The following is a 22,179-nucleotide window of genomic DNA, read 5'->3' as shown; positions in this document are numbered from 1 at the left end:
TAAAAAATCTATAAATATAAAAAAATCGGGCGACGTCGTGGGGGGGAATAAATGACTACTCCACCCCCCTCTTTCACCTACCTCCTCTGTATTATTTTTTTTTTTATTTTAGTTGGTTGGTAGTCTGTGTTAGAGTAACTTAAAAGAAACTATTTCGAAACCTCAAAACCCCCTCCCCCCCCCAAACCGCACAAACGCTTCCTCGTCCCGAAAACTGAAGCGAACAGCCCATCTACGGGGCCACCCAGCTGCAAGCGACAACTTTCACTCCTACCTACCACTCATGTGGTGTCGTGGGCCACATCGCTCCGGCTTGCCCGAATAGGCAGCCGAGCAATGCTGGTCAACAAAAAAACTAAGTGTCTCGGTGGGCTGGCGCCCCACCGAGACTGACGCGACAGTCGCTTGCCATTCGACTGTGCGCCAAGCCACCGATCGGCGTCCCGCTGCTTTGCACCACTTCAAGAATAGCGCGGATCAAGCAATTGTTCAGCCGACCAACAACAAAATTTATGGCTTCCTAAAGCAGCAAGGTCACGTAGGTGACCGCCCTGTATCTGCTTTTATCGATAGTGGCGCCTCATTTAACGCGGTGTCACCTCGACTTGTCGAAACTCTGCAATTATCTACGCACGAGTATTCAAACCCTTTAACCATCAGATTGGGCGGGCCGTGATCCTGCGACGAGTAGTAAAGATCAATTTCCAATTAAAAGGATTTTTTTATACTCATCCAAAGCCTTCGTTTTAGATATCCCCGAAGAAAAGGATATTCTCCTCGGTATGCCATGGCTAGTGGACGCAAACCCAGATATCGATTGGAAGTGCAAGACAGTCAATTCTCGAGATAAAATGGCTTCAAGCATCAAATTTCACCCATGCGTCCCTGTCCATCCCGCTTAACGTGCTGCTGGACGTCGCCGAGGTAGACGAAGGGTGCCGGACCAATCGGACAACGAAACACTATTTCAATACTACTACAAGCACGGACACCACTCTTCCGCCGGTAACACAAAGTTGGTTCGGCCTCGTCAACTTCGTCGTTTACTTCGCGAGGCTGACAACAAATTTTGTTTCTTTATAAATCCCAGTGAAGGTCCGACCAAAGCCGCTCAAGCGTGGGAAAAGCTAAAAGGCTCACCCGTGTACCCTCTCATCAATAAGTTTCGTGATACAGTCTTCAGATCGCATTTACCATCCGTGCCACCTACTCGTAAGGTTGGTATGGATGCAAAAATCGAGTTAACTGACGACCTCCCTATTCATCGAAAGCAATTATCACCTTCCGCCGAGCAACGAGAAGCGATTCACGCCTGGACTAGAGAAATGCTAGCAGCAAATATGATTCGCCCATCTAGCTCACCATACTGTGCACGAACGTTTTGCATAAAGAAGAGCAGTGGAGAATGGAGAATAGCTCACGACTTCTGAGGACCTAATACAAAAATTCGGGTACCAGCAAACCCGATTCATTGAAAGATGAGATTCTACGATCTATGGCAAAGGGTAGATTGTTTTCTGCGATGGATTTACTGTGAGGCTTCTTCCAGGTAAAATTGGTCGAAGAATCTATACCCTTCACTGCATTTGCTACTCCAGATGAACTGTTCGAGTATCTGGTTACGCCGATGGGAATCTCTAGCAGGCCCGTCATCATTCAATCGGCTTGTGCAGTTCGTGTTTTCTGATTTACAATCGTGCTGTCAGACATATTTTGACGATTTATCGTCTTCACTTGCACAGACTCCATTAATGACCACCTTGTTGCATTGGAAAAAGTTTTAGTTCGATGTGCAGAACAGCAACTTTACGCTAAAATTGAGAAGTGCACTTTTTGCGCTACGGAGATACCCTGCCTCGGGGATTTCGTAGGCAAGGACGGCATTCGTATGGACCCAAGCAAGATAATAGTCATACAAGACTGACCAAGACCACGTACCAAGCAAGAATTACAGTCGTTCTTAGGCACTTGCGTCTACGTGATGAAATTTTGCGATGAATTTGGTGATTTAATTGCACCATTAACAGAATTGACAAAAGGAAACCGACGAGACCCAATTACGTTTGGAGATATTGAACGACAATACTTTGAAGGACTTAAGGCAAAACTCGCGTCTTTTCCTGTTCTTGTTCACCCGGATTTTTCAAAACCTTTCCACGTCAACTGGATGCCTCCGATTTTGCAGTTGGAGGTTATCTTTTTCAGCTTGACGACGCAGGTAACGAGAGCGTCGTGGCTTTTACCGGAAGAAAACTACGAGCTGAGCTTATTTACCCAACACGAGAAAAAGAGTTATTAGCAGCACTCCACGCGATGCGAGCGTGGAAGGTATACTTAATCGGTCGTCCATTTTTCATTAATACCGATCACCGCACTATCGAAGGTATTTTACAACAGCAAACTTGTTCGCAAAGGCTTGCGCGGTGGCTCAATGAGCTAGCTCTTTTTCAACCCCAATTTAAGTGGATTCCAGGATCTACCAACATTATAGCTGACACGTTATCACGAAATCCAACCTGAAATGACGGTACCAGTCGAGCGTGTAGTCTTTCAGCACAATAAAGTCTATTACAGGTCAAGAACCGGCAGAAGCAGAAACTCTATTTGCACAATCAGCTTCAACGTTACTGAACATTACGGCAGAATGCAGTCGCCTTTATGAATCAGACAAATATTTTGGCCCAATATGGCGTTCGCTAACGGAGACAGCAACAAGACCACGCAAGTTTCAACGTTTTGAGCTGACTAAGGGTTTACTCTACTTCTGAATCCGTCCTGGTGCTCCAGCTCGCTTGTGTGTACCAGCGAATAACACGCTACAAAATTTGATTTTACATGAGGAACACAGCACGCCTACACGCGGTCATCCCGGACAAGCGAAAACACAATTACTCATTGCAACCAAGTATTATTGGCCGGGTATGATAAAGAGCGTTCGGGCGTACATCGAAAGTTGCGAGATGTGCCAAAGAAATAAGGACATACGCGGCAAGCCAACAGGACATCTGCATCCCCTAGAGATCCCAGAACAACGTTGGAAAGACATCAGCATGGATTTTATGACGCAATTACCTCGGACAAACAGCAAGTTTGATGCGATTCGTGTTATAGTGGACCGGCTCACGAAGTGAGCACACTTTCTACCAACCACGTCGAACGCGACCGCGAAAAAGACAGCCACACTATTTTCCGCTTTTACCAACGTCTCCATGTCCTTCCTAACTTCATTACTTCCGATCGAGACTCAAAATGTACGTCTAAACTTTGAAAACATATCATGGAAATACAGGGCACAGCACTTCACATCAGTACGGCGTTCAAGCCGTTCACGGATGGACAGTCCAAAGTCACGAACAAGGTTCTGGCGGAATATCTTCGGCACTTTATTGACCCACATCACAATAATTGGGACGAGCTCCTTCCTCTGGCAGAATTCGCCTATAATTCAAGAAACCACGAGTCAATTGGAATGTCTCCATTCATGGCAGACTTAGGTTACGAACCTCACTCGGTGGCCGATTGCATTATTCCTACGTCAACTCCGCCTCAACGCCCAGCGTCAACATTTATTGAACACCAGCAGGCAATTCTGGGTCAAGCACGCGACGCTATCGCAGCAGCTCAGACAAATTGGCAGAAAAATCACGACAAGAATCGACCACACGCAACTTACAAGGTTGGCGACGACGTGCTCCTCAATACTCGCAATCTGGATATAGACCATCTCGGCACGGACGGAGCTCGAAATTTGCTGCAAGATTTATCGGTCCTTATCGCGTGATAGATATAACAGGCCCCGACCGCTACAAACTCGAATTACCGCCGGGCATTCGATTATTTTCTGAATTTCATGTCTCCTTGCTACGTCCGTACCATTTCGATCCATCTACAAGCCGTATCAATCGAATCCAGCCGTTAATTACTGCGGATGGCTCAATTGGACACCTAGTGAAATCAATCACAAGCACAGGAAGCGCAAGGCTAAAACAGAATACCTTGTGCAGTGGCAGGACTCGACTGTAAAACCATCGTGGGAACCACTGAACAACCTGCGGCAAGTCATTAGTCTTATTCGTCGATATATTAACACACTTTCACAAACTCGCGCTACTGCGCGTCTACGGGAGGAACTGTGACGATGCCAGTTCAGCTCGCAGGCGTGAAGCCTATAGCAGCAGCGTCCGTTTTGCAACGACCTGCGAACGTGCACAATCACGGCAACTAATCTCCCTCTCCAGCCTAGGTAACGGACGTAGCTCGTAGCACACATTTCACTTCATTAATTTCGAATTCAGTCTTCATTTCACCGCTTCGAGCATAAGTCCTCTTCCGAACTCCGTTCGTCTACAGATCACGTGACACACATCTACCTTTCCCTGTTTCTACGAAAGCAAGGAGACTTGGTGCGTAACCGAGAGCAATCCCTGAGCGTACGAATGTAGCGTTCTAAAGGATTGTTCGTCTGGTTGGTTAGATCAATCCCCGCCGCCTGCATGCTGATGACGTTCCAGGGATCAAGACCGTAGCTGTTCATCCAGATGTTTTTGAAGTAGCGCCAAAATGTATCCCACTTGGTCTTGGCTCTCGTTTCGCCCACCGTTTTCTAGCGTCGATTAATTCTGTCGTCTATGGGCACACCACAAGGTACGACATTATCCCAATTTCGCTTAAGGTAATCCACAAAGGAGCGAACTTCAGCATCGTGATACAGGCTGCAACTTTCTAAATTTTGAGCACACAACAACGAAACTTTTAATTTGTATTTCAAAGTGAGCGAGACGAAGATTAATTCGATTACCATTTGGCTCATGTCGTCAAGAAACATCCGTCCAGCATTTGCAGGCTGATCGCCAAATTGCCTCATCCATTTCTTCAAACGTTTGTCACTGTTACTTGGCCCTTCTTTGGCCTCGCGCGTCTTTTGCTTCCTGACAAGATTTTGTTCGTCTAGGGAGGTTGGGTTGCAATTTGAGTGCTTAGTGATATATTTTATGATGCTGGTTTTTTTTGCACCAGCTTTTCTCAGAACATCAGCTGTTTGCAAGGCAGCATCGTCTAGTTCCAGACGATTAGACGAGTGTACGCGAAATGAATGAGCAGAAAGGCGGCAGTTGTGCTCCATTTGGCACTTCGTGATTATGATTGCAAACGTCTTCGTCAACGACCTGGCCACAAGCGTTTATCTGCAAATACAACAGATCAGTGACGTCATATCAAAAGATAATAAAGCAACTCAGACTGAGTCCGACCGGTCCCGATAAGAATCCGACTAGATATGACTGGGTCCTTGAACCCAACTGAACCCATCAGGACCTGACTGGGCCTGGCCATACCTGCACCAAAGCTTCCCTTCGCACGAACCTCCTGCCCTGGCCGTTTGATCGAAGCTTGGGACTTGTACTAGCCGTGGTGCGTGCAGCAAACTCTATGTTATACTGAATATAGCTGTGAGGGATCTTGACCGCCTTCGACTGTTTCTTGTCAATTCGAGCTTTGCGCTCAGTCGCTGTAGTATTGGAACGAGACTTAAACGCCTAAAGCACGGATAAAGCCACAACATAGTGCATTTTGCAGATGCATGAGCCAATAAAAGATACAATTCGAATATACCAAATCGTTTGGCTATTGTACCTGGCATATCTGGGCCTCGTATGCAGGCATGTAGAACTCGAAGGCCTCCCCAGAAAAAAACTGCATCTGCCGCGGCGAAGGGCGACCACATTATACGACCCTCTGCTCTCGCTGCTAGTTGACTCCAGCGCTTCTCCGCTACTCGCACCCTCTGTTGCCCCCCCCTCTCCGTAGATTGATTGGCCTTCATCAAAGGCTTCGAAGGCGGGGCTGACTGCCAGACATCGTCTTGGGAGACATCCGACGCAACGACTATCTTCGACATCACACACAGCCAGAGGGCACTTATTTGTAACGCGCTCTTGTAGGTCCATAATTCTCCCCCGCTCGGACCGTTGGTTTTGATTTGTGGCTGCCACGGATATACGTGTTGAGACACATTATACACCGCCCGGATTCGGGGGGGGGGGGGGCGACAATCGGGTAGGATAAATTGATTTGTTGACCCAGTCGGGATAAATTCTAACCTTCTTTTCAAAATGCCATTGATCAATGCGATTATCGCATCGCCATCTGCATCGGACGACCTTTCCACTGAACAAGATAGCAGCGGTGCGGTGATTCCCCTTCGACATCAAGCAAGCGTGTAATTCCAGCCGAGATCGCATAATCCCAAGGAGCATCCGGATTATAGTGGTTGCGATGGTTCGTGGTTGGATGTCTCTCCGGAGCTTTGGGAAGCAAAAAGGGATGCCGGTCCGACGTCTCATCGCCACGACGAAGCCGAGCGCGCTTCGTCCGTTGGGTGTCCTCCTCATCTCCGTCGCTAAACAATCCAACCTCTTGAAGAGGAACATCCTCAGCTGCAACGCTATCATCACTAGCATCATCGGCCGCAGCATAACCACCAACGTCATCTCCACACAACCCTTCAAACGTGACCTCGTAGATGAGTTGCTGGAGCACGGTGGGCGGCAACGACGCAGAGGCGTCGTGAGGCGTAGCCGAAGAGGAGCCAACAGGAGACGTAGACGAACGGGGAGGCACAAGACTTGAGCCAGGAGCTTCGGCAGCCGCGTCGCTTGGGAATGGAGCAACAGGAGCCCGTACAGGCGACAAGAGGGCAACAGGAGCCCATACAGGCGACGAGGAAACAACAGGAGCCCGTACAGGCGACGAGGGAGCAATAGACGACCGTACGGGTGACAGCGGGGTTACAGCACCAGCAGGAGCATTGACCATGGCAGCTGGAACTGCAGCAGGAGCAGGCGGCGGCGGCGAGCGAGGTGAGGGAGCGGCGGAAGGCGAGCTAGTAGCGGCAGCAGCAGACGCAGTAGGCACAGCCATCCCCCAGGACGGACCTATCTAAGCCCCAAGTAAACAGGCCCGCACAAGGCAGGCGTGGGTAAACGCGGGGTCGGACTAATTCGACGGGGAACGGCACCTCTGGCCTTCAGCGCAATTTCGGGAATGGCAAGACTGAGGGGACGCGCACGCCAGAGGGAGGGTGAGTGTATCAGATATGATAGGTGTAGAGTTGTAGCCAATCAGAGGCAGGCTCAGCTTAACATAGATTCAGTATGTAATACAGAAAGGCGGATGTAGGGCGGCCGTGGAACCTTCTAGAAGGTTTTATCCGCCTGAACTGCGGGGGCGGCACTTCTCGTTTCGCGCGCCCTCCCCCAAGCTAGCGTTTCCTGAAATATTGCCAGTGTCTCCCCATGGTTTTGTACATTGACATTTCCCGTATGAGTCTTCGTTTTGAGAACGGCAAGCTCCGCCTTATTCGCAGCATAGATAGTTGTACATAGTAATTGTCGATCGGATAGCTGGCGCCTATTGGTCGATCTCTTCTTACACGTCGTTCACCAACTTGTTCTTTCAGTGCAGGATCATACGGGAATGTCACCAAACACGCCGGCTGCTGGTCGTTATCAGCTGATGGAACGAGCGATCCCGTCGTAAATTCTCCATTGTAAGCGTCCTCGTATTGAGACAAGGTACAGCCTCCGCAACAAGCGAAATTCGAGCCGCTTTTATCATACAAATTACTGAAAGTAGCCATGTTGAGAGTTTTTTTTTCTGAAACAAAAATTCTAAATTTACTAAAAATATTAGGATTTAATAGAAGGATAAGAAAGCGACAAGCATGCTGCTGGAGCTCGCGGATGAATGTAAACAACACATTTGGGAGTTCATGGACGTACAGGAGCTTTGTCGAGTGGCGTGTGTGGCTCGTAACGCTGAACAGGGAGTTTGTTTAGGCCCAATATGGCAGAAACGCGCTCGCACACTGCTGTCCAAAGGCCAGGAAGCGCTGGACACCGACACAGGCGTGTTGAGCTGCCGGTTGCAACGCCACAATGCGAGTCGCAATCTCTTGACACGAGAGGAGGGACACTGTCAAAAGATAATAAACCGTCCAAGTGACGAGGACAAACTATCGGGAATGTATGACACATTCGACTGGAGACTTTGGAGTCGAGACACGCATTTGGTAACTTATGTAACAATTAGCTGGTAATGGTTGGTAACATCTCACTTATTGTTACATTATTTTCCAGACTCTTGGAAGATTTAGTTTTAGTAATACGCGCTTTGCTCAAGCGATGAGCTCTTTGCAAGACTTAAAAAGGGAACGATCTCAGCTTAAAGAGGCGATGCAGAGTGTCAAAGCCTCTTCTCATGCAGACAAACGCACGCGTCGACTTCAGATGAATTGTGTCAAGTGGATGAATCGAACGCACAGACGACAAGCTGCAGCGTCGCAGTCGATACAAGCGCAGAATGCCGCGCTGTCAAAGGCGGAGCTGGCTTCGAGACTGCAACAAGTGGAAAATATGATCCAAACGACGGCGCAGGAACAATTCGGACTGCGAAAACGAGCGATGAAAAGTTTGCACAAATTTAACACGCAACTGGCTACTGGATCGAACCTATTTTATGATTTAGGTGCCTTACAACTCGTCGCTTAAACATTTGTTTTTTTTTTAAATAAAAAGTTTTTTTTTAACTTAGAGGTTATTACCAAAGCTTGGTAGGTTCGGCAACGTGATTTCTGTACGCTCCTACGTTGCAGACCTTGACATTTGCTAGTGCTTGACGCGCATACTCACTCGAGTTTAACCCAGCATTCTTTAAAAAAAAAAGAGTAAGCAGAGACATCCAAGGTCTACAATGTAGCAATAACATACCCGTAGAGCAATGCCCAGTTTGAATCTTGCGTTCTTGAATAGCGTCTCACAGTCGTATCCATGACTCGGAAACAATCCCGTTTCCTATTACAGTAACAAAGATGAGTACACTAGCGACGAAAAGGGGAAGGCCAACTTCGTACAGTAATTGGAAGACCTTCCTGGGTAGCTTCGACGTTAGCACGGAAGGCAGCAGTCTCCTGTCGAGTGCGTTCCGGGTCTGGCTACAGTGACACAAAGAAAAAATATATGCGATAACAGTAAAAAAAATACTTTTTCAAATATTCGTACTGTTATGTTGGCGACGATCTGAGCGTAAGGTGTTGTCTCCTTCAACTCGTTCAGCCTGGCCAATCGCTGTTCTTCCAAACGAGCTTGATCAAGTTCTTGATGTTTCAACTCGTCCATTTTGCGCTACAACAATCCAAATGAGTATAAAACTTTTTCAAGTACTAAAAAAAAATAATACAACCCATACGAACCTGGAGTTCGTCGTGTCGGTACTGCACTCTTTCAGCATTAACGACACTTTGAAGCGCTCGTTCTCGTTCTCGTCGTTGCTCTTCTTCCATCGTACGGTTCTCCTCGGCTATTTTCTGCAGTATTTTCCCTTTTTTATACTCGTCGACAGCATACTTCTGTTGATCATGTCTTCGTTGCCATTGCACTTCTCCCTCACGCTGTCTCTGAGTTTCTAGTAATTGTTCAATCTCCCGTTGCTGTCGTTCTATCCGTTCTTTGGCTTCTTTCGTCTCGCGCCACTGAGAAACCTGTTGGTGCCGTTGTTCGCATTGCTGCTGCATCTCACTCAGCTCTTGCAGCCTCCGTACTCGCTCTTTCTCTTGCTCAGCAGATAAACGAAATCTGCAACTGGCTTTACTCTGAAGCTCGTCCACTTTCCGTTTAAATGCCCGTTGTCGATCCTTCCGTTTCTCTTGAAAGAAGCGAAGATGCTGATGGAATTTCACGTGTTTCTTTATCTCCAAGAGAGGGACAGTGGGCAGTACTAACGCGAGTTGATCGTACAATAATAAACTATTTTTACCAGCTCCTTGTTTCTTCTCATAGCTGCGAAGAACGGTGAGAAATAGCTCTTCCTCTGCTTCATTCCACCCACCACTTCTGGACGATGCAGCTTCAATGTTACCAGCTGCGTCACTAGCAGATGCAGCGCTGACGAATTCTCTCCCGTCTTCTGCAAGATCTTGTTCAAGCTGGTCGAAAACCTTTTGAAATGCTTGGTATATCTCAAGTCTCAGCATCTCGTCAGCGCACTCGTTCGCTCCTGCTGCGTCGAGCATTGCAGCGATTCTCTGCTCTTGACTCTGCTGTTTATCTCCACTTACTACTGAGGCACCGCTCCGTAGGGTATCTAATACCTTACGATAGCAAGCATCGAACTCTCGCTCGCACGACTGTACTTTTTCTTCCAACGTAGCTTCAATCATTTGACGCCCGATGACAGCGTCGTAGATCAGCTGGCGTACATTGACCTATAATAACGTTACAATAAATGAGAATTTACTAAACCGGAGGCCCAAGCTCGGCAATACCTGCATTTCCTTCGATAAGCTCCGGGGTTTCTCCTCAGAGAGGCAGTTGTTACCGTGTTCTTGAGTAAAAGCGGACAGGAACTGCTTTAAAGCTGCTCTCTACAGTAGTTAATCATACAGGTCAGGAACAACCCCGGTATTATCTTGTCAACAATGGAGACAGCGTTGTACCTGCTCCCGTTCTGATGCCACTTGGTTGATTAACGCAACGCGGTTGAGTTGTTCTGTCCGAATGAGGTCTTCCAATTCCGCAGCGTAAATTGTGCTGGTAGATATGGACGCAGACACGGGACTTTTGCCACTGTCATCGTCGACGTCCCGTTGGTTATCACCACCAGAACGGGGCGTAATAACGTTATTTGTGCTTGACTCTCGTGCTGTACTCGCCTCATTGTACATGCGCAGCAGCAACGATTCGAGATCCTTGGAGCAGTTCTGTAGCATCGAGCTTTGTTAAATACAAGTCGAACTACATGGCAAGTACAGTTCCTCCCACACCTCTTCTAACTTTTTCAGGTGGCTGTGTTCCTGAAGCCATTCGAACTGCGTAATATTGTGCGTTAATAAATGACATTTCTTCTGTTCTGTTCGTTATTTGTCGCACCTTTAGAGTGTTTGTTTTCGTTGTCTGCTTTTGGTTCTTTGACGTCTTTTTCATTTGACGAATGGTCTATTGAGTGCAAAATGTGTTAGGCATGTTGAGTTAAGATAGTACGTCGATGGATTTACCTTGAGGACATCGTCACCTTGAGCTTGCAACTGTGCGGTCATTTGAAGCTGCTGATCTATTGTCAGTCCTGCGGTCGAGCGAAACACCTTCTTACGCGCAGAAGCTAGTGCGTAAGTTAACATCAGCCCAGTCCATCGCTTAACGAAAGCAAGCGGATCCCCACGAACGCATTGATGCCGCCGATCTTGCTGCAGTCGCCATGCTAATTTTTTCTTCAACCTTAAATGCCACTGCTATATATAGTGTTTTTGTGCTTGGCCAAACGCCCACGAATGTACCAAAAATTAACCAGGTCATCAATTCCACACCACGTACCGCATCGCCCCTGTCCTAAGCGAACGCCCCTGCTCGACGTTTACGGGTAAGATTACTAGCACATCTCATAGTTATTGCTAAAAGTAAAAATAGCCCTTAGCTGATCCAGTTAACCCCTTGGTTCCCGACGTCGTAACTTACGACATGACTCTTTTTTTATGTCGTAACTTACGACATAATTGGAATAACATTAGAAAATGGCTCAAAAATGGAAATCCTTGACTTTAATCAAGTCATTTGAAATCGATAAAGTTCAACCGGTAAGTGAGAAAAATCCAAAAACGAGCCAGGGATCAGGGACGCGCGGAAAAGATGGGATACGCGGGAAAGTATCCAGTTGCCACTCAGTGGCCCACAGCCCATTACAGAATTTGCTCGATGGCTCGCATCCGGCCTGGAAAACGAACCAAAACAGCCGCCGTTGCTGCGGTGGCGCGCAACATTGACTTTGGCCACTTTTGGCGACAACTTCGAGCTGTGGGATGGAAGTACAAGCGACCAACCGGGATACAAACTAAAGGGAAGTACGTAAGTGCAGATGGTTCAAAGGTGTTAGTTGGAGAGGAGGCTGTGGTGGCGTATGCATTAGAGACAGGAATATTGGATGAGCCGGAGAGCGCAGAGGAAGCCAACGCTGCAGACGATGAGGTCGCTGTTGACGTAGTAGCCGACGATGACGAGAGCGCCGCTGCCTCTGCTACTGAAGACGCCGTCACTTCCAGTAAATACGCCGCCGATAATTGTTTAGAGGACGTACGTGCGTCGCAGATCGACACAAGTGCTGAGCTGTCACAGCAAACCATGAATGATCTGTTTGGCACCCCAAGCAGCTGCAATAGCTCTGAAGTCGAGCTTTCACAGGCAGCAGTTACTCGGGCTTTTAATTTGTCGCCCGGAGAGCTTCGAGACGCAGCGACAAACCTGCAGTTTCTGTCATCTGGACCCGAGAGTGACGCTCAGTCGGATGTTGGCGCTGCTTCCCCGCCTGACAGTCCAGTGCCCGCACAGCCTATAGCTGTGCCGACCGCCCTACCTGTCACTGTGCCCGTCGCCCAACCTACACGTGAGCCTGACGCCCAACCCGTACGCAAGCACGCTTCCCAACCTGTTCGTGTGCCAGCTACGCCGACCTGTCCTGTCCTACGCCCCCGTCATCCTGTCAAGAAGGATGTAAATTTTGTGACTGACGACAAAGACCTGAGTGACTACGAGAGCTTTAGCTCTGGAGACAGTGATGACGACATTGAAGAAGACAATGATGACGATGATGGCAATGATTGTGAAGTACCTGAAGAATTGGATGAGCTATCAGAAGATGACGCTGTGCCAATGGACGCAGCGTTCATTGACTCACTTCAAGTAGGCAGTGATGCCCTCAACAGTCAAGCCAAGCAGCAACGTGAGGACGCGTTACGTTCAATGGAGTGGTCTCCAGTCACTCACGAGTTTGAGGAGGGTGTCGAAGCGTACTCTGGTCTGAATATGGAAGAGGCACGACCGGTCGCTGAGCTACTAAACGTTTGCCACTCTCCACTACTTACATTCTTTTACTTTATGCCCAAGTCGCTATGGGTCAAGATAGCTGCAGAGACGAATCGGTATGGTCTTCAGCAAGTCACCAGACGTGCAGAAAGAATTCATGCAAAGCAACACGATCGGAGAAAGGAGACGGTTAAGCAGATTAGTCGGCGTTTGAAGGAAAAGCCGGGATACGAGACGCACGAGATCTTACACGTGATAGGTCTCCTGATTGCGCGCATGCTCTGCCCGCAAAAGCGACGTTTTGCCGCTCACTGGTCGATGGTGGAGGATGGGGCCGTTCCTGCAGGTAATTTTGGAAGGTTCATGGGCCGGAATCGATGTCAAGACATGTTGCGCGACTTGCACTTTGTGGACAACGAGGCGGAGCGTACGCGAGACAGGCTCTGGAAGTTGCGAATGGTAGTCGAGCCAATGCAGAATCGTTTCTTGATTGCGTGGACCCTCCCGGCAGTGTTCGCTTTTGACGAGGGTGTTCTGCCTTCTACTTCTAAAAGAAACACGACTAGAATGTTCATGCCCGATAAGCCTCATCGGTATGGCTCGAAAATGTTTATGGTGTGTGATTCAAGGACCGCGTACTGCCACAGGTTTGGGTTTTTTTACTTACGTCGTAAGTTATGACATTAGATTGGTTTCTCACCAATTATGTCGTATGTTACTAGATTTGAGCTGTATGCGGGCAAAAGAAGAGATGGAGAGCATTCAGCATTTGACCATAAGACCGGTGCGGCTGCAGTCGTTAGAAATTTGAAGACATTGCTTGGTCCCAACACCCGGCTTCCATGGCACGCAGTAGCTATCGACCGCTTCTATTCGTCAATTCTACTTGCTATCGAGCTACTGGGCATGCAAGTGTACGTGATAGGCACGATAATGACCAACCGGCTTGGATATGATGCAAATGTCAAAGAGAAACGCAAGTCACGTCCAGCAAGCGTTCCCCGAGGCATGTTCACGTTTTCTCGTTCTGTCGCCATTCCAAATATGGTTGCATTTCACTGGTGGGACCGGAAACCTGTGCATTACCTGTGCACAGGCTCGGCAATGACAGAGACGACTATTACACGAAACGTCAAGCGCGTTGGTACAATTACCGTGCCCTGCCCGGCGGCTGTAACCGACTATCAACGTTGGATGGGCGGAGTTGATGTGCATGATCAACTCCGCCTACAAAAGTACTCTTTGCAGAAGTCTACGAAGTTCAAGAAATACTACAAAAGCCTTTTTTTAGGCTTCGTGGATTTGGCACTTGTAAATGCGTTTATTTCGCACAAAGAGGCTGCACGTATCGCTGGAACGCCGGTGATGAAGCGAGGAGAATGGTTCGGAGTCCTGCAAAACCAATTACTGCAGCTGAAAGTGGAGGACTTCGCTGGTATTGTTGCAACACCGACACCTAGCAGCCAGAAGCGAAAGCGCCCCCAACTACGTCTGACACATGCTGTCGAGCAGGCCGACGACTGGGTGACCGTTACGGGCATTCAGAAGCGTCGCCAGCGATCTTGCAAGGTGTGTGCCCTGTTGCGCACGGATCGAAAGAAGAAGTCGTTTGCTACAACTTACTTTTGCGAACGCTGTTCTATTGACGATGCAAAGTGCTGGCTGTGCAGCAAGATACGACGTCAGTACAAGGGTGTAGCTAAAACGTGCTTTGAGATCTGGCACGACGACTTCGACTGCGGCCAAAACATTCCTGCAACACTAGGAAAGAGAGTTGTCTTGCGACGCCCGGGGAAGAAGGCAGGTGTGCACAAGAAGACCCGTCGAGAGTTGCGACTTCGTGAAGATGAGGAAGACGGCGGTGATGAACATGAGAGTGAACAAGAGTAGGCTTGCCAGCGTGACATCAAAAGAGTGTGGGCGCTTGTCATGTCGTAATACACATTTCCTTGAGCATCTGTACTTTTTGTTCTGTCTATTCTACTGATCTGGATTCATAAAACAGCTCTGTGCACCACTTTTCCCCGATGTGCAGCAGATCTTCCCGCTGTACTTTCTAATGTGGGGCAACTTACGACATACAGTGTTTTCTGCTAGCTACTAAGAAGTATAACTTACGACTTCTGAGAGAGCAACCTGTCAAAAACTTATACACCTATACGCACGTCGAACATATGCCACATACAAACAAGTAATGACATGGACATGTCGTAAGTTACGACATTATTTATCTCGTTTTCGATACATTTCGCCGGGAACCAAGGGGTTAAATACATGTATTCCGTTTGTAAATGACCTGTCTCCACTACCTCCAAAGTGGCCCACCGCTGAGGGCTGCTAATAACATTTCGGTCGAACAGCTCTACCTATTTGTACGCTGTCGCTCTTCCTATTGCCTCCTTATCAGCCCCTCCTACAAGTATAATAAGCTCACATTAACGCACAGCCATCTGTTTTAAATAAAGCGCTGCTATTGGTCATAATCAACGCTCGCTAAGGACAGGAAAAAAATAATGGTGCTCGAGTGTTTTTTGTCGTGGGTTTGCATTCATTATTACTCCAGCATTGCTCCTAAACGATATTTTTATCGTTCGAAGGAGCTTCAATAAATTCCGAGAAGCGCGGGCTCACAGTGAAGATTCCTTCTCGCAGGAAACGATCGATCTGATTTTCAGTGAAGGCGCACTACTGTCACTACCGGTAGTTATGGATATTTGTGTTCGGCGTCCCCAGCTCCAATGGCTGAGTGCGTATTCATTGTTCCGATTTGTCAGTGACGAACCCCGTCACTATTGGCGGACGCGAATTCTTTTCTTCACTGGAAAGTGACAGTGGGCCGATTTGATGAGGTTGTTAAAACGATAATTCCTGAAGAAATAGCGAATATTTTGCTGCAGGTTCGTTTAACGGGTATGTTCTTGGTTGTGCGCGACCCTGCTGCATCCGAGAAAAGCCCAAGAAAAGAAAACTATCATTTCCAAAGATGAGCAAGTCGAAACCGTGCAATCCACGGCGCTTGCACGAGTTCAGTCAGTCAACTTCAGCGAGACACCCGGCCCAGCGAGTCCCCCCCACTGTATATCGACAGCATTTTTCTATCAGCAAGTACAGTCTGGATGGAGTCGCTGGACAAGGAATCGACGCGGTACATGATGCAAAATGGCGACGAGTGGGGTGGTACGACGTTTGTGCTAGTGCTTCCGAAGCTGGTACGTGTTTCATGGATGCGTTCCGCTGCGCACTGTACCATCTTGGTCGGCCCAATCTGGTTACCATGGAGATGTGAGATGAGTATGTGAAAACTCGTCCCGAGGCGATTGCGTTTGGCGTATCTCGCGAAGACGTCACGGAGTTCTGGAAAACGCTTCAGCACCAAAGTGTTTCGCTGGACTAAGGCATCATGCTTCCCAATATTCTTCATGAATCCATCGGGAGTGTTGCGACTCTGAAACACTTTTTTGAAGCCTTGGTTCCGGGTGAGCGCGGGCCAGGATGACATCGGTCACTGTTTCGTCGTGGTGAAGACTGGTCCCAATGCTCGCCTGGTCGTGCTTGGTGGGTACTCGGCTGACCACGATCCACCGATGGAAGTGTCTCCTCTCTCAAACTACCTTTGGATTGAGAGTGGAAAGTGGATTAGTCGTGTTCAGCTTCAACTTTGGTACGTGTGTCGCCACCGCAAACCCACTTCGAAGACGGCGCGTAACCGGAAGAGTCGCTTGATGCAGCAGTAGCTTCAACTTGGAGGGAATGTAGTACGGGAATACATGTAGGCCTTTGTTAAATTGATTTTACTTCATTTTCTCTTTCGTTTCTTGTGCCTTGCAGTCGCAAACCCTACGATTAGATCTGGGACTTGTGACAAGTTTTCAACCGGTTTCCAGGTCTGCTTCTCTTCTCCCACCCACTCCACAAGGAATTGGGTTCGTCGCTTGTGTGTCCTCTTCTTCACCAAGCGTTTGACGATCTGGCCGATACTTCCATCCGCCAGTACAACCTCGTTGGGCCGTGACAAGCGTGGCGGCGTTGTACGGCTCCAGCGAACCCGTATTGAATACTGGGTGAAGCTTGTTGCCAGCTTGAATGTTGAGTTCGTAAGCATGGCTGTGTATCTTCCGCACAACAGAGTAAGGTCCAATCCACTTCGGACCGAGCTTAGTGGATGCTGGCAGACCGGTGTGCTTGGGGTCCAAGTGTTTGGTGCTTAAGTACACACGGTCGCCAACCTCAAAGACTTGTTCTTGTCGGTTCTTGTCGTAGACATCACGCATTCGCTCTTGCGTTTGAGCAAGTGTTTCACGGCAGCTAAAAAGAATAGCTGCTTGGCGCTCGTGAAACTCAGTGCTACGACGACTCTTTGCAACCGCATCGAGTTGCTTCGCTGCAAGCTGTAGCGGATTCAACGGGATATACCCTAGATCTGCCTCGAACGGTGCGAGCTTAGTACTGGAGTTCACCGTTGAGCTGATAGCAAACTCAGCGCTCGCTAAGTGACTGTCCCAGTCGTCTTGACGTGGACTGACGAAGCATCGCAGATACTCTTCGAGCGTTCGATTCATTCGCTCAGTTTGTCCGTCGCCTTGGGCCCGCTGTGCTACTGTCATGCTGAGTGACGTGACGATAGACTTGAAGACGTGTTGCCACCACAGAGAATTTTCGCAACTATCTCGGTCGGATACAATATTCGTCGGCATACCGTGAAATTTCCAAATGTTGTCGATGAAGAGACGGGCAACGCCTTCGGCTGTTACCTTCTTCGTTGTCGGCACAAAGTGGCATCTCTTGGTCAGTCGGTCGACGACGACCCAAATCGAATCAACGTCACGCTTCGTTCTAGGCAAATCTGTTACGAAGTCCATGGAGATCGATCTCCAGCGCTCATCGGGAATACTCAATGGTTCGAGTAAACCAGGAGGCTTTGTCAGCCTTGGCTTGTTTCGTCGACATGGGTTCGCAGTCAGCAATAAACGTTTGGATCGACTTGAGCATCTTGGACCAGTACCAGCGTCGTACTAACGTCAAGTACGTTCGCTCGGTACCAGGATGGCCACTGTAGTTGGTGTCATGACTCTCCTTGATTATCGATTGGTCTCAACTTCACATCGTTGGGACAGCGATTCGAGGATGGTCATCCCCCGGATACGCTATTCAGCAAGCCGTTTGCCTCCGAATAGTACCGGTATAGCTTGTGGTGCTGGTGTTTTTCCTTCGACTTTGAGATGCTTGTACGTCGCTGGATTGCTGCCCGGATTGTCTGGACATCTCGATCTTTGACGTAAGCACCCTTGATTCTCTTCAGCAGCTCTGAATCTGTAGACACTTGACTAAGAGCAAGTCTGAAGGAAGTGTCGTTGAAGCTGGACACACGCAGGTCATGGAAATACTTCGTATCTGGCTGCAAGTCAGGTCTGCTGCTCAATGCATCCGCGATTCCGTTCTTCGCACCTGGAAGATACGAGAACGTGGGTTGGTACTCAGCTAGAATGTCGTACCACCTAGCCAATCGGCGGTTCGCCATCTTCTGTGTGAACAACCCTTCGAGACTTTTGTGGTCCGTCTCGACGATCGGTGGTTTGTCCCAGCAGTAAATTCGAAAAGCTGCTAACGCGTGTACGATAGCAAGTAGCTCCTGCTGCTGTGTTGGATAGTTGAGCTCCGCGGATTTCATCTTTCGACTGGTATACGCGATGGGTCGCTCAACTCCGTCCACGACTTGGAATAATACTCCACCAACAGCGAATTTGCTTGCATCAGTGCGCAGATGCATGGACTGGCTGAAGTTAGGGAGGTGCAACACTGAAGGATTTCACAGTCGCCTCTTCAGCTCCTTGAAATTCTTCAACTGCTCATCATTGAATTGGATCTTCGCGTTCCTCTAGTTCTTCTTCTTCAAGAGAGTGAACATTGTTGCAGTAAATGCTGCGAAGTCTGGACAAAATCGTTGGACGTAACCAGTCAACCCAAGGAAGCTGTGAAGTTCCTCTTGTGTTCGTGGTACTGGCCAGTCCTTGATGGTTTGTACCTTGTCCGGATCCATCCGTACACCGTTGCGTCCTACGAAGTCCCCAAGACGCGGAATCTCGTCGGCACAGAAGACATACTTGGCAAGCTTGACGTACAACTTGTTGTCACGCAGGATATTTAATGTCTTGCGCAACGCCTTCAAGTGGTCGTCAATGCTCTGAGACTTCGTGAAAACGTAGATGTCATCATAAAACGACTTGGTGTTTTCCAAACCTCGGAACAGCTTTGACGTTTAACGATGCATCGTCGCTGGCGCATTACAGACTCCCATGAGCAGAACAAGATACTCCCAGAGTCCGTTTGGCGCTTGAAATGCTGTGAACTTGATATCCTCTTCACGCATACGTACTTGATAGTACGCGGACATCAAATCCATAGTGGAAAACCAGTACGCTCCGGACATCGCGTCAAGAATGTCCTCCTTCCTCGTCATTGGGATACTTTGGCGTACAGTGTTGGAGTTCAAGTACCGGTAGTCGTGTACAATCCTCCAGCCAACTGGTTTTCGTACACAGAAGGTTGGAGCAGCATGTGGACTGATGCTTGGACGGATGAGCTTCTTCTTCACCATGTCTACAACCCAACGCACAATCTCGCGTTGCTGCTCTGGCGATTGGCGCCACTGCTGCCGATACATTGCAAGATTCGAATCCTCCACGTCAATCCTATGCTCAATCTCGCATTTCTCGGGTAAACCTTCCGGGAGTTCAGGACGGAACACATTGTCCATATACTCCATGAGTAACTGATACGCGGGACTCCCCTTGAAGCTATCCCAGTCCATATCCAGATACCGTTGTGTTTTCGCACGTCCGACGTTGTCGAGTTGATCTTGCCGTTGCAGTGAGCGAGCAACTTGCTTGATCGTCACGTTCGTCAGAATCAACATAAAGTCAGGTTCATTGATCGACTTGGTCTTGATTCTCAGGAACTTTCGTAGTTTCTTGCGAGTGATGAACTTCGTCTGGACACCAGCTTCGTCAACGACACCCATCGTGAACATATTTTCCACGACAGTGCCTCTGTCCCCAGTACTGCTGCCATCTCCAGCCTCTCGTACAGTACCACCGAGTTTCGACAATTCCAAGTTGTCCTTCACCGCCGAGCGCTTGCCGGCTGACGCGTCTCCTGGTTGTTCGCAAACAACTCTTGGGCTCTCTTTCTGCGTTTCGTCGCAAAACGTTTCAGCCGCGGACTTCACATCCATTTCCAGCGCGGCACCTCGACAGGAATCGGGTCTTTTTGCCGATAGGCCTTTCGCCTTGACAGATCTCCGAAGCCCGGAGGCAATCACCGGTCCGCCTTCCTCGATCGGTCCACTGGTTTCCCCTGTTCGCTTTCAATGCAGAGCCTTCACTTGCGTTCCTTCGATACATCGACCTCTCCAGTCGATCTGCGGTTGCGTATTCTCGGAAAATAGGATTCTAAGGATGTAGTCGAATTCGTCGGGTATGGCGTAGACGACAGCGATACACTTGTATGCCTCGCCCAACCCAGACACCATGATTTCGAGGGGAAGTACCTCCAGTTCCATCTCGACAATCTGGTTGTCTCCAAGTTTCACACGAATGTTCTTACCATTGAACTTTGTGGCCTTGCGTCGATGTTTCTCGACCCACTGTCTGGACACGTAGATTGTGGTTGCTCCACAGTCCAACAGCATCTATTGGGTCGAAATGGTCGCGCCACTAACGATGATTTCCCCCTCTACGGAGAACAGTGGACGCGACTTGAAGACGAGAGGGTTTCGCTCAGAACGTTAAGGCTGACATTCTCAAACTTAACTGATCCGGCTACGTTCTCCACGACAGGACCCCTCATTCACTGACGTGGCTGCCCGTTTCCCTGCTTCTCTTGCTCCTTCTTCCAAAGGAAGCAGTTGGTCTTGATGTGGCCAGGTTCTTGCAGTGGAAACAGGTACGACCTGCGGCTCGTTTCGAGCTAGTCTTCGCCTTGAAACGCCCTTTACCACGGAGCGTTTTACCCTTGAACGACTTGTCGTGCCTCGGCACGTGATCAGTGGACGGCTTCCGCTTGTCTTGGCGAGTGCGGCGTTCGCGCCACTCGTCGACGAATTGTCTCACCTCATACTTGACAGCAAGGTCCATTGCGTCGCTCAGGGTCTCTGGGCTCTCGAGCTTGACTTAGCTACGCGTGCGCGGCTTGAGACCCGTTCGCGTAGTATAGTACTTGGTCAAGCACGCTCATTCCTTCAAGTCTGAAGATCAAGGCTGAATACTCGCCGTTGTAGGTCTCGATGTCCGCTGTCTGCTTGAGGCGTTGAAGCTTCTCGCGCAGGACAGACTGGTAATTCGACGCTTCGAAGTGTTGGAGCACATGCTCACGGAAAATTTTCCACGTGTGCTCCGCCGCTCGAGTTGTCGACGACCAGTGCAGGAACCATCCGGATGCCCGCTTTTCCATTGCCGATCCGGCGATTCCAGGAAGACGCGCGCTCGTGTCTTCGATTGGAATGTTGTTGATGCGGATGGCGTTCTCGATCAAGAACAGCCATTCGCGGACGTCTTCCCCCCTCTCGCCCGTGAGCTTGGGCAGATGGCTCGGCACTTTCGTGCGATCGGCCATCGCTTGGTTCAGCCGATCGATCTCGGCGCGTAGCTGGGCGATTGTTGGCAAGGGCTCCTCCTGGTCAGGTTGCTGGGGCCAACAAGTGCTACCAGTATTTCAGGAAACGCTAGCTTGGGGGAGGGCGCGCAAAACGAGAAGTGCCGCCCCCGCAGTTCAGGCGGATGGAGCCTTCTAGAACCTTCTAGAAGGTTCCACGGCCGCCCTACATCTGCCTTTCTGTAATACATACTGAATCTATGTTAAACTGAGCCTGCCTCTGATTGGCTGAAACTCTACACCTATCATATCTGATACATGGTATCTACCGTAGTTTTATCTGGAGCGGGACCGGGGGTGGGTGGGGGTCTACATACGTTCCGCATGAGTGATAATATGTATCACCGGTCTATTTTTAGGGTCGTCTGTGGGCCTGGTCCGCTTTGGGTCTTGTTGAATTTGGATCCGTATTGCGACTAGTCTAGTTCAAATTTGTCTAGCGTCAACTACCGAGGACATGGATGCGATGTCGATGGCAGATGTGCCTGACAGTACCCCGAAGGCGAGGCTTAGACACGCGATCGTGGAGTGCGGGCGAGAAAGAACCACAGATCATAAACCCAGAACTTTTGCGAAGGCCACCTACTGGTCTGAGAAACCCACTAGGGCCATGCATCGCAGAGCCTCCAGCAACTTTGCGGACAGCACTGTCAGACGAGTAGAGGTTGCTCCGAGGGGGGGGGGC

General features: G+C 49.1%; 3 protein-coding genes across 3 annotated transcripts; 1 reads left to right on the top strand and 2 right to left on the bottom strand.

Annotated features, from left to right (window-relative positions):
- Positions 1–6,129: 6,129 nt before the first annotated feature.
- Positions 6,130–7,636, bottom strand: PITG_16394 (uncharacterized protein; the record flags this gene model as incomplete). Its single annotated transcript, XM_002897400.1, has 2 exons — positions 6,130–6,936; positions 7,430–7,636. The coding sequence occupies 2 exons, from the start codon at positions 7,634–7,636 to the stop codon at positions 6,130–6,132; spliced, it is 1,014 nt and encodes a 337-aa protein (XP_002897446.1).
- An 84-nt stretch (positions 7,637–7,720) lies between these two features.
- PITG_16393 (uncharacterized protein) lies at positions 7,721–8,546 on the top strand (the record flags this gene model as incomplete). The annotated part of the gene is made up of 3 exons (XM_002897399.1): positions 7,721–7,920; positions 7,999–8,068; positions 8,136–8,546. 3 exons carry the CDS (start codon positions 7,721–7,723, stop codon positions 8,544–8,546), a joined length of 681 nt encoding a protein of 226 aa, XP_002897445.1.
- A 49-nt stretch (positions 8,547–8,595) lies between these two features.
- PITG_16392 (uncharacterized protein) lies at positions 8,596–11,249 on the bottom strand (the record flags this gene model as incomplete). The annotated part of the gene is made up of 10 exons (XM_002897398.1): positions 8,596–8,706; positions 8,766–8,849; positions 8,909–8,989; positions 9,057–9,179; positions 9,248–10,258; positions 10,319–10,417; positions 10,490–10,753; positions 10,923–10,988; positions 11,048–11,151; positions 11,216–11,249. 10 exons carry the CDS (start codon positions 11,247–11,249, stop codon positions 8,596–8,598), a joined length of 1,977 nt encoding a protein of 658 aa, XP_002897444.1.
- Positions 11,250–22,179: the final 10,930 nt, after the last annotated feature.

Source organism: Phytophthora infestans, genomic scaffold (assembly GCF_000142945.1).
Source record: "Phytophthora infestans T30-4 supercont1.45 genomic scaffold, whole genome shotgun sequence".
In the NCBI taxonomy this organism is placed as follows: Eukaryota; Oomycota; class Peronosporomycetes; order Peronosporales; family Peronosporaceae; genus Phytophthora; species Phytophthora infestans.
Note: the sequence above shows the minus strand (reverse complement) of the source record. Positions and strands in the feature narration are given on the sequence as shown.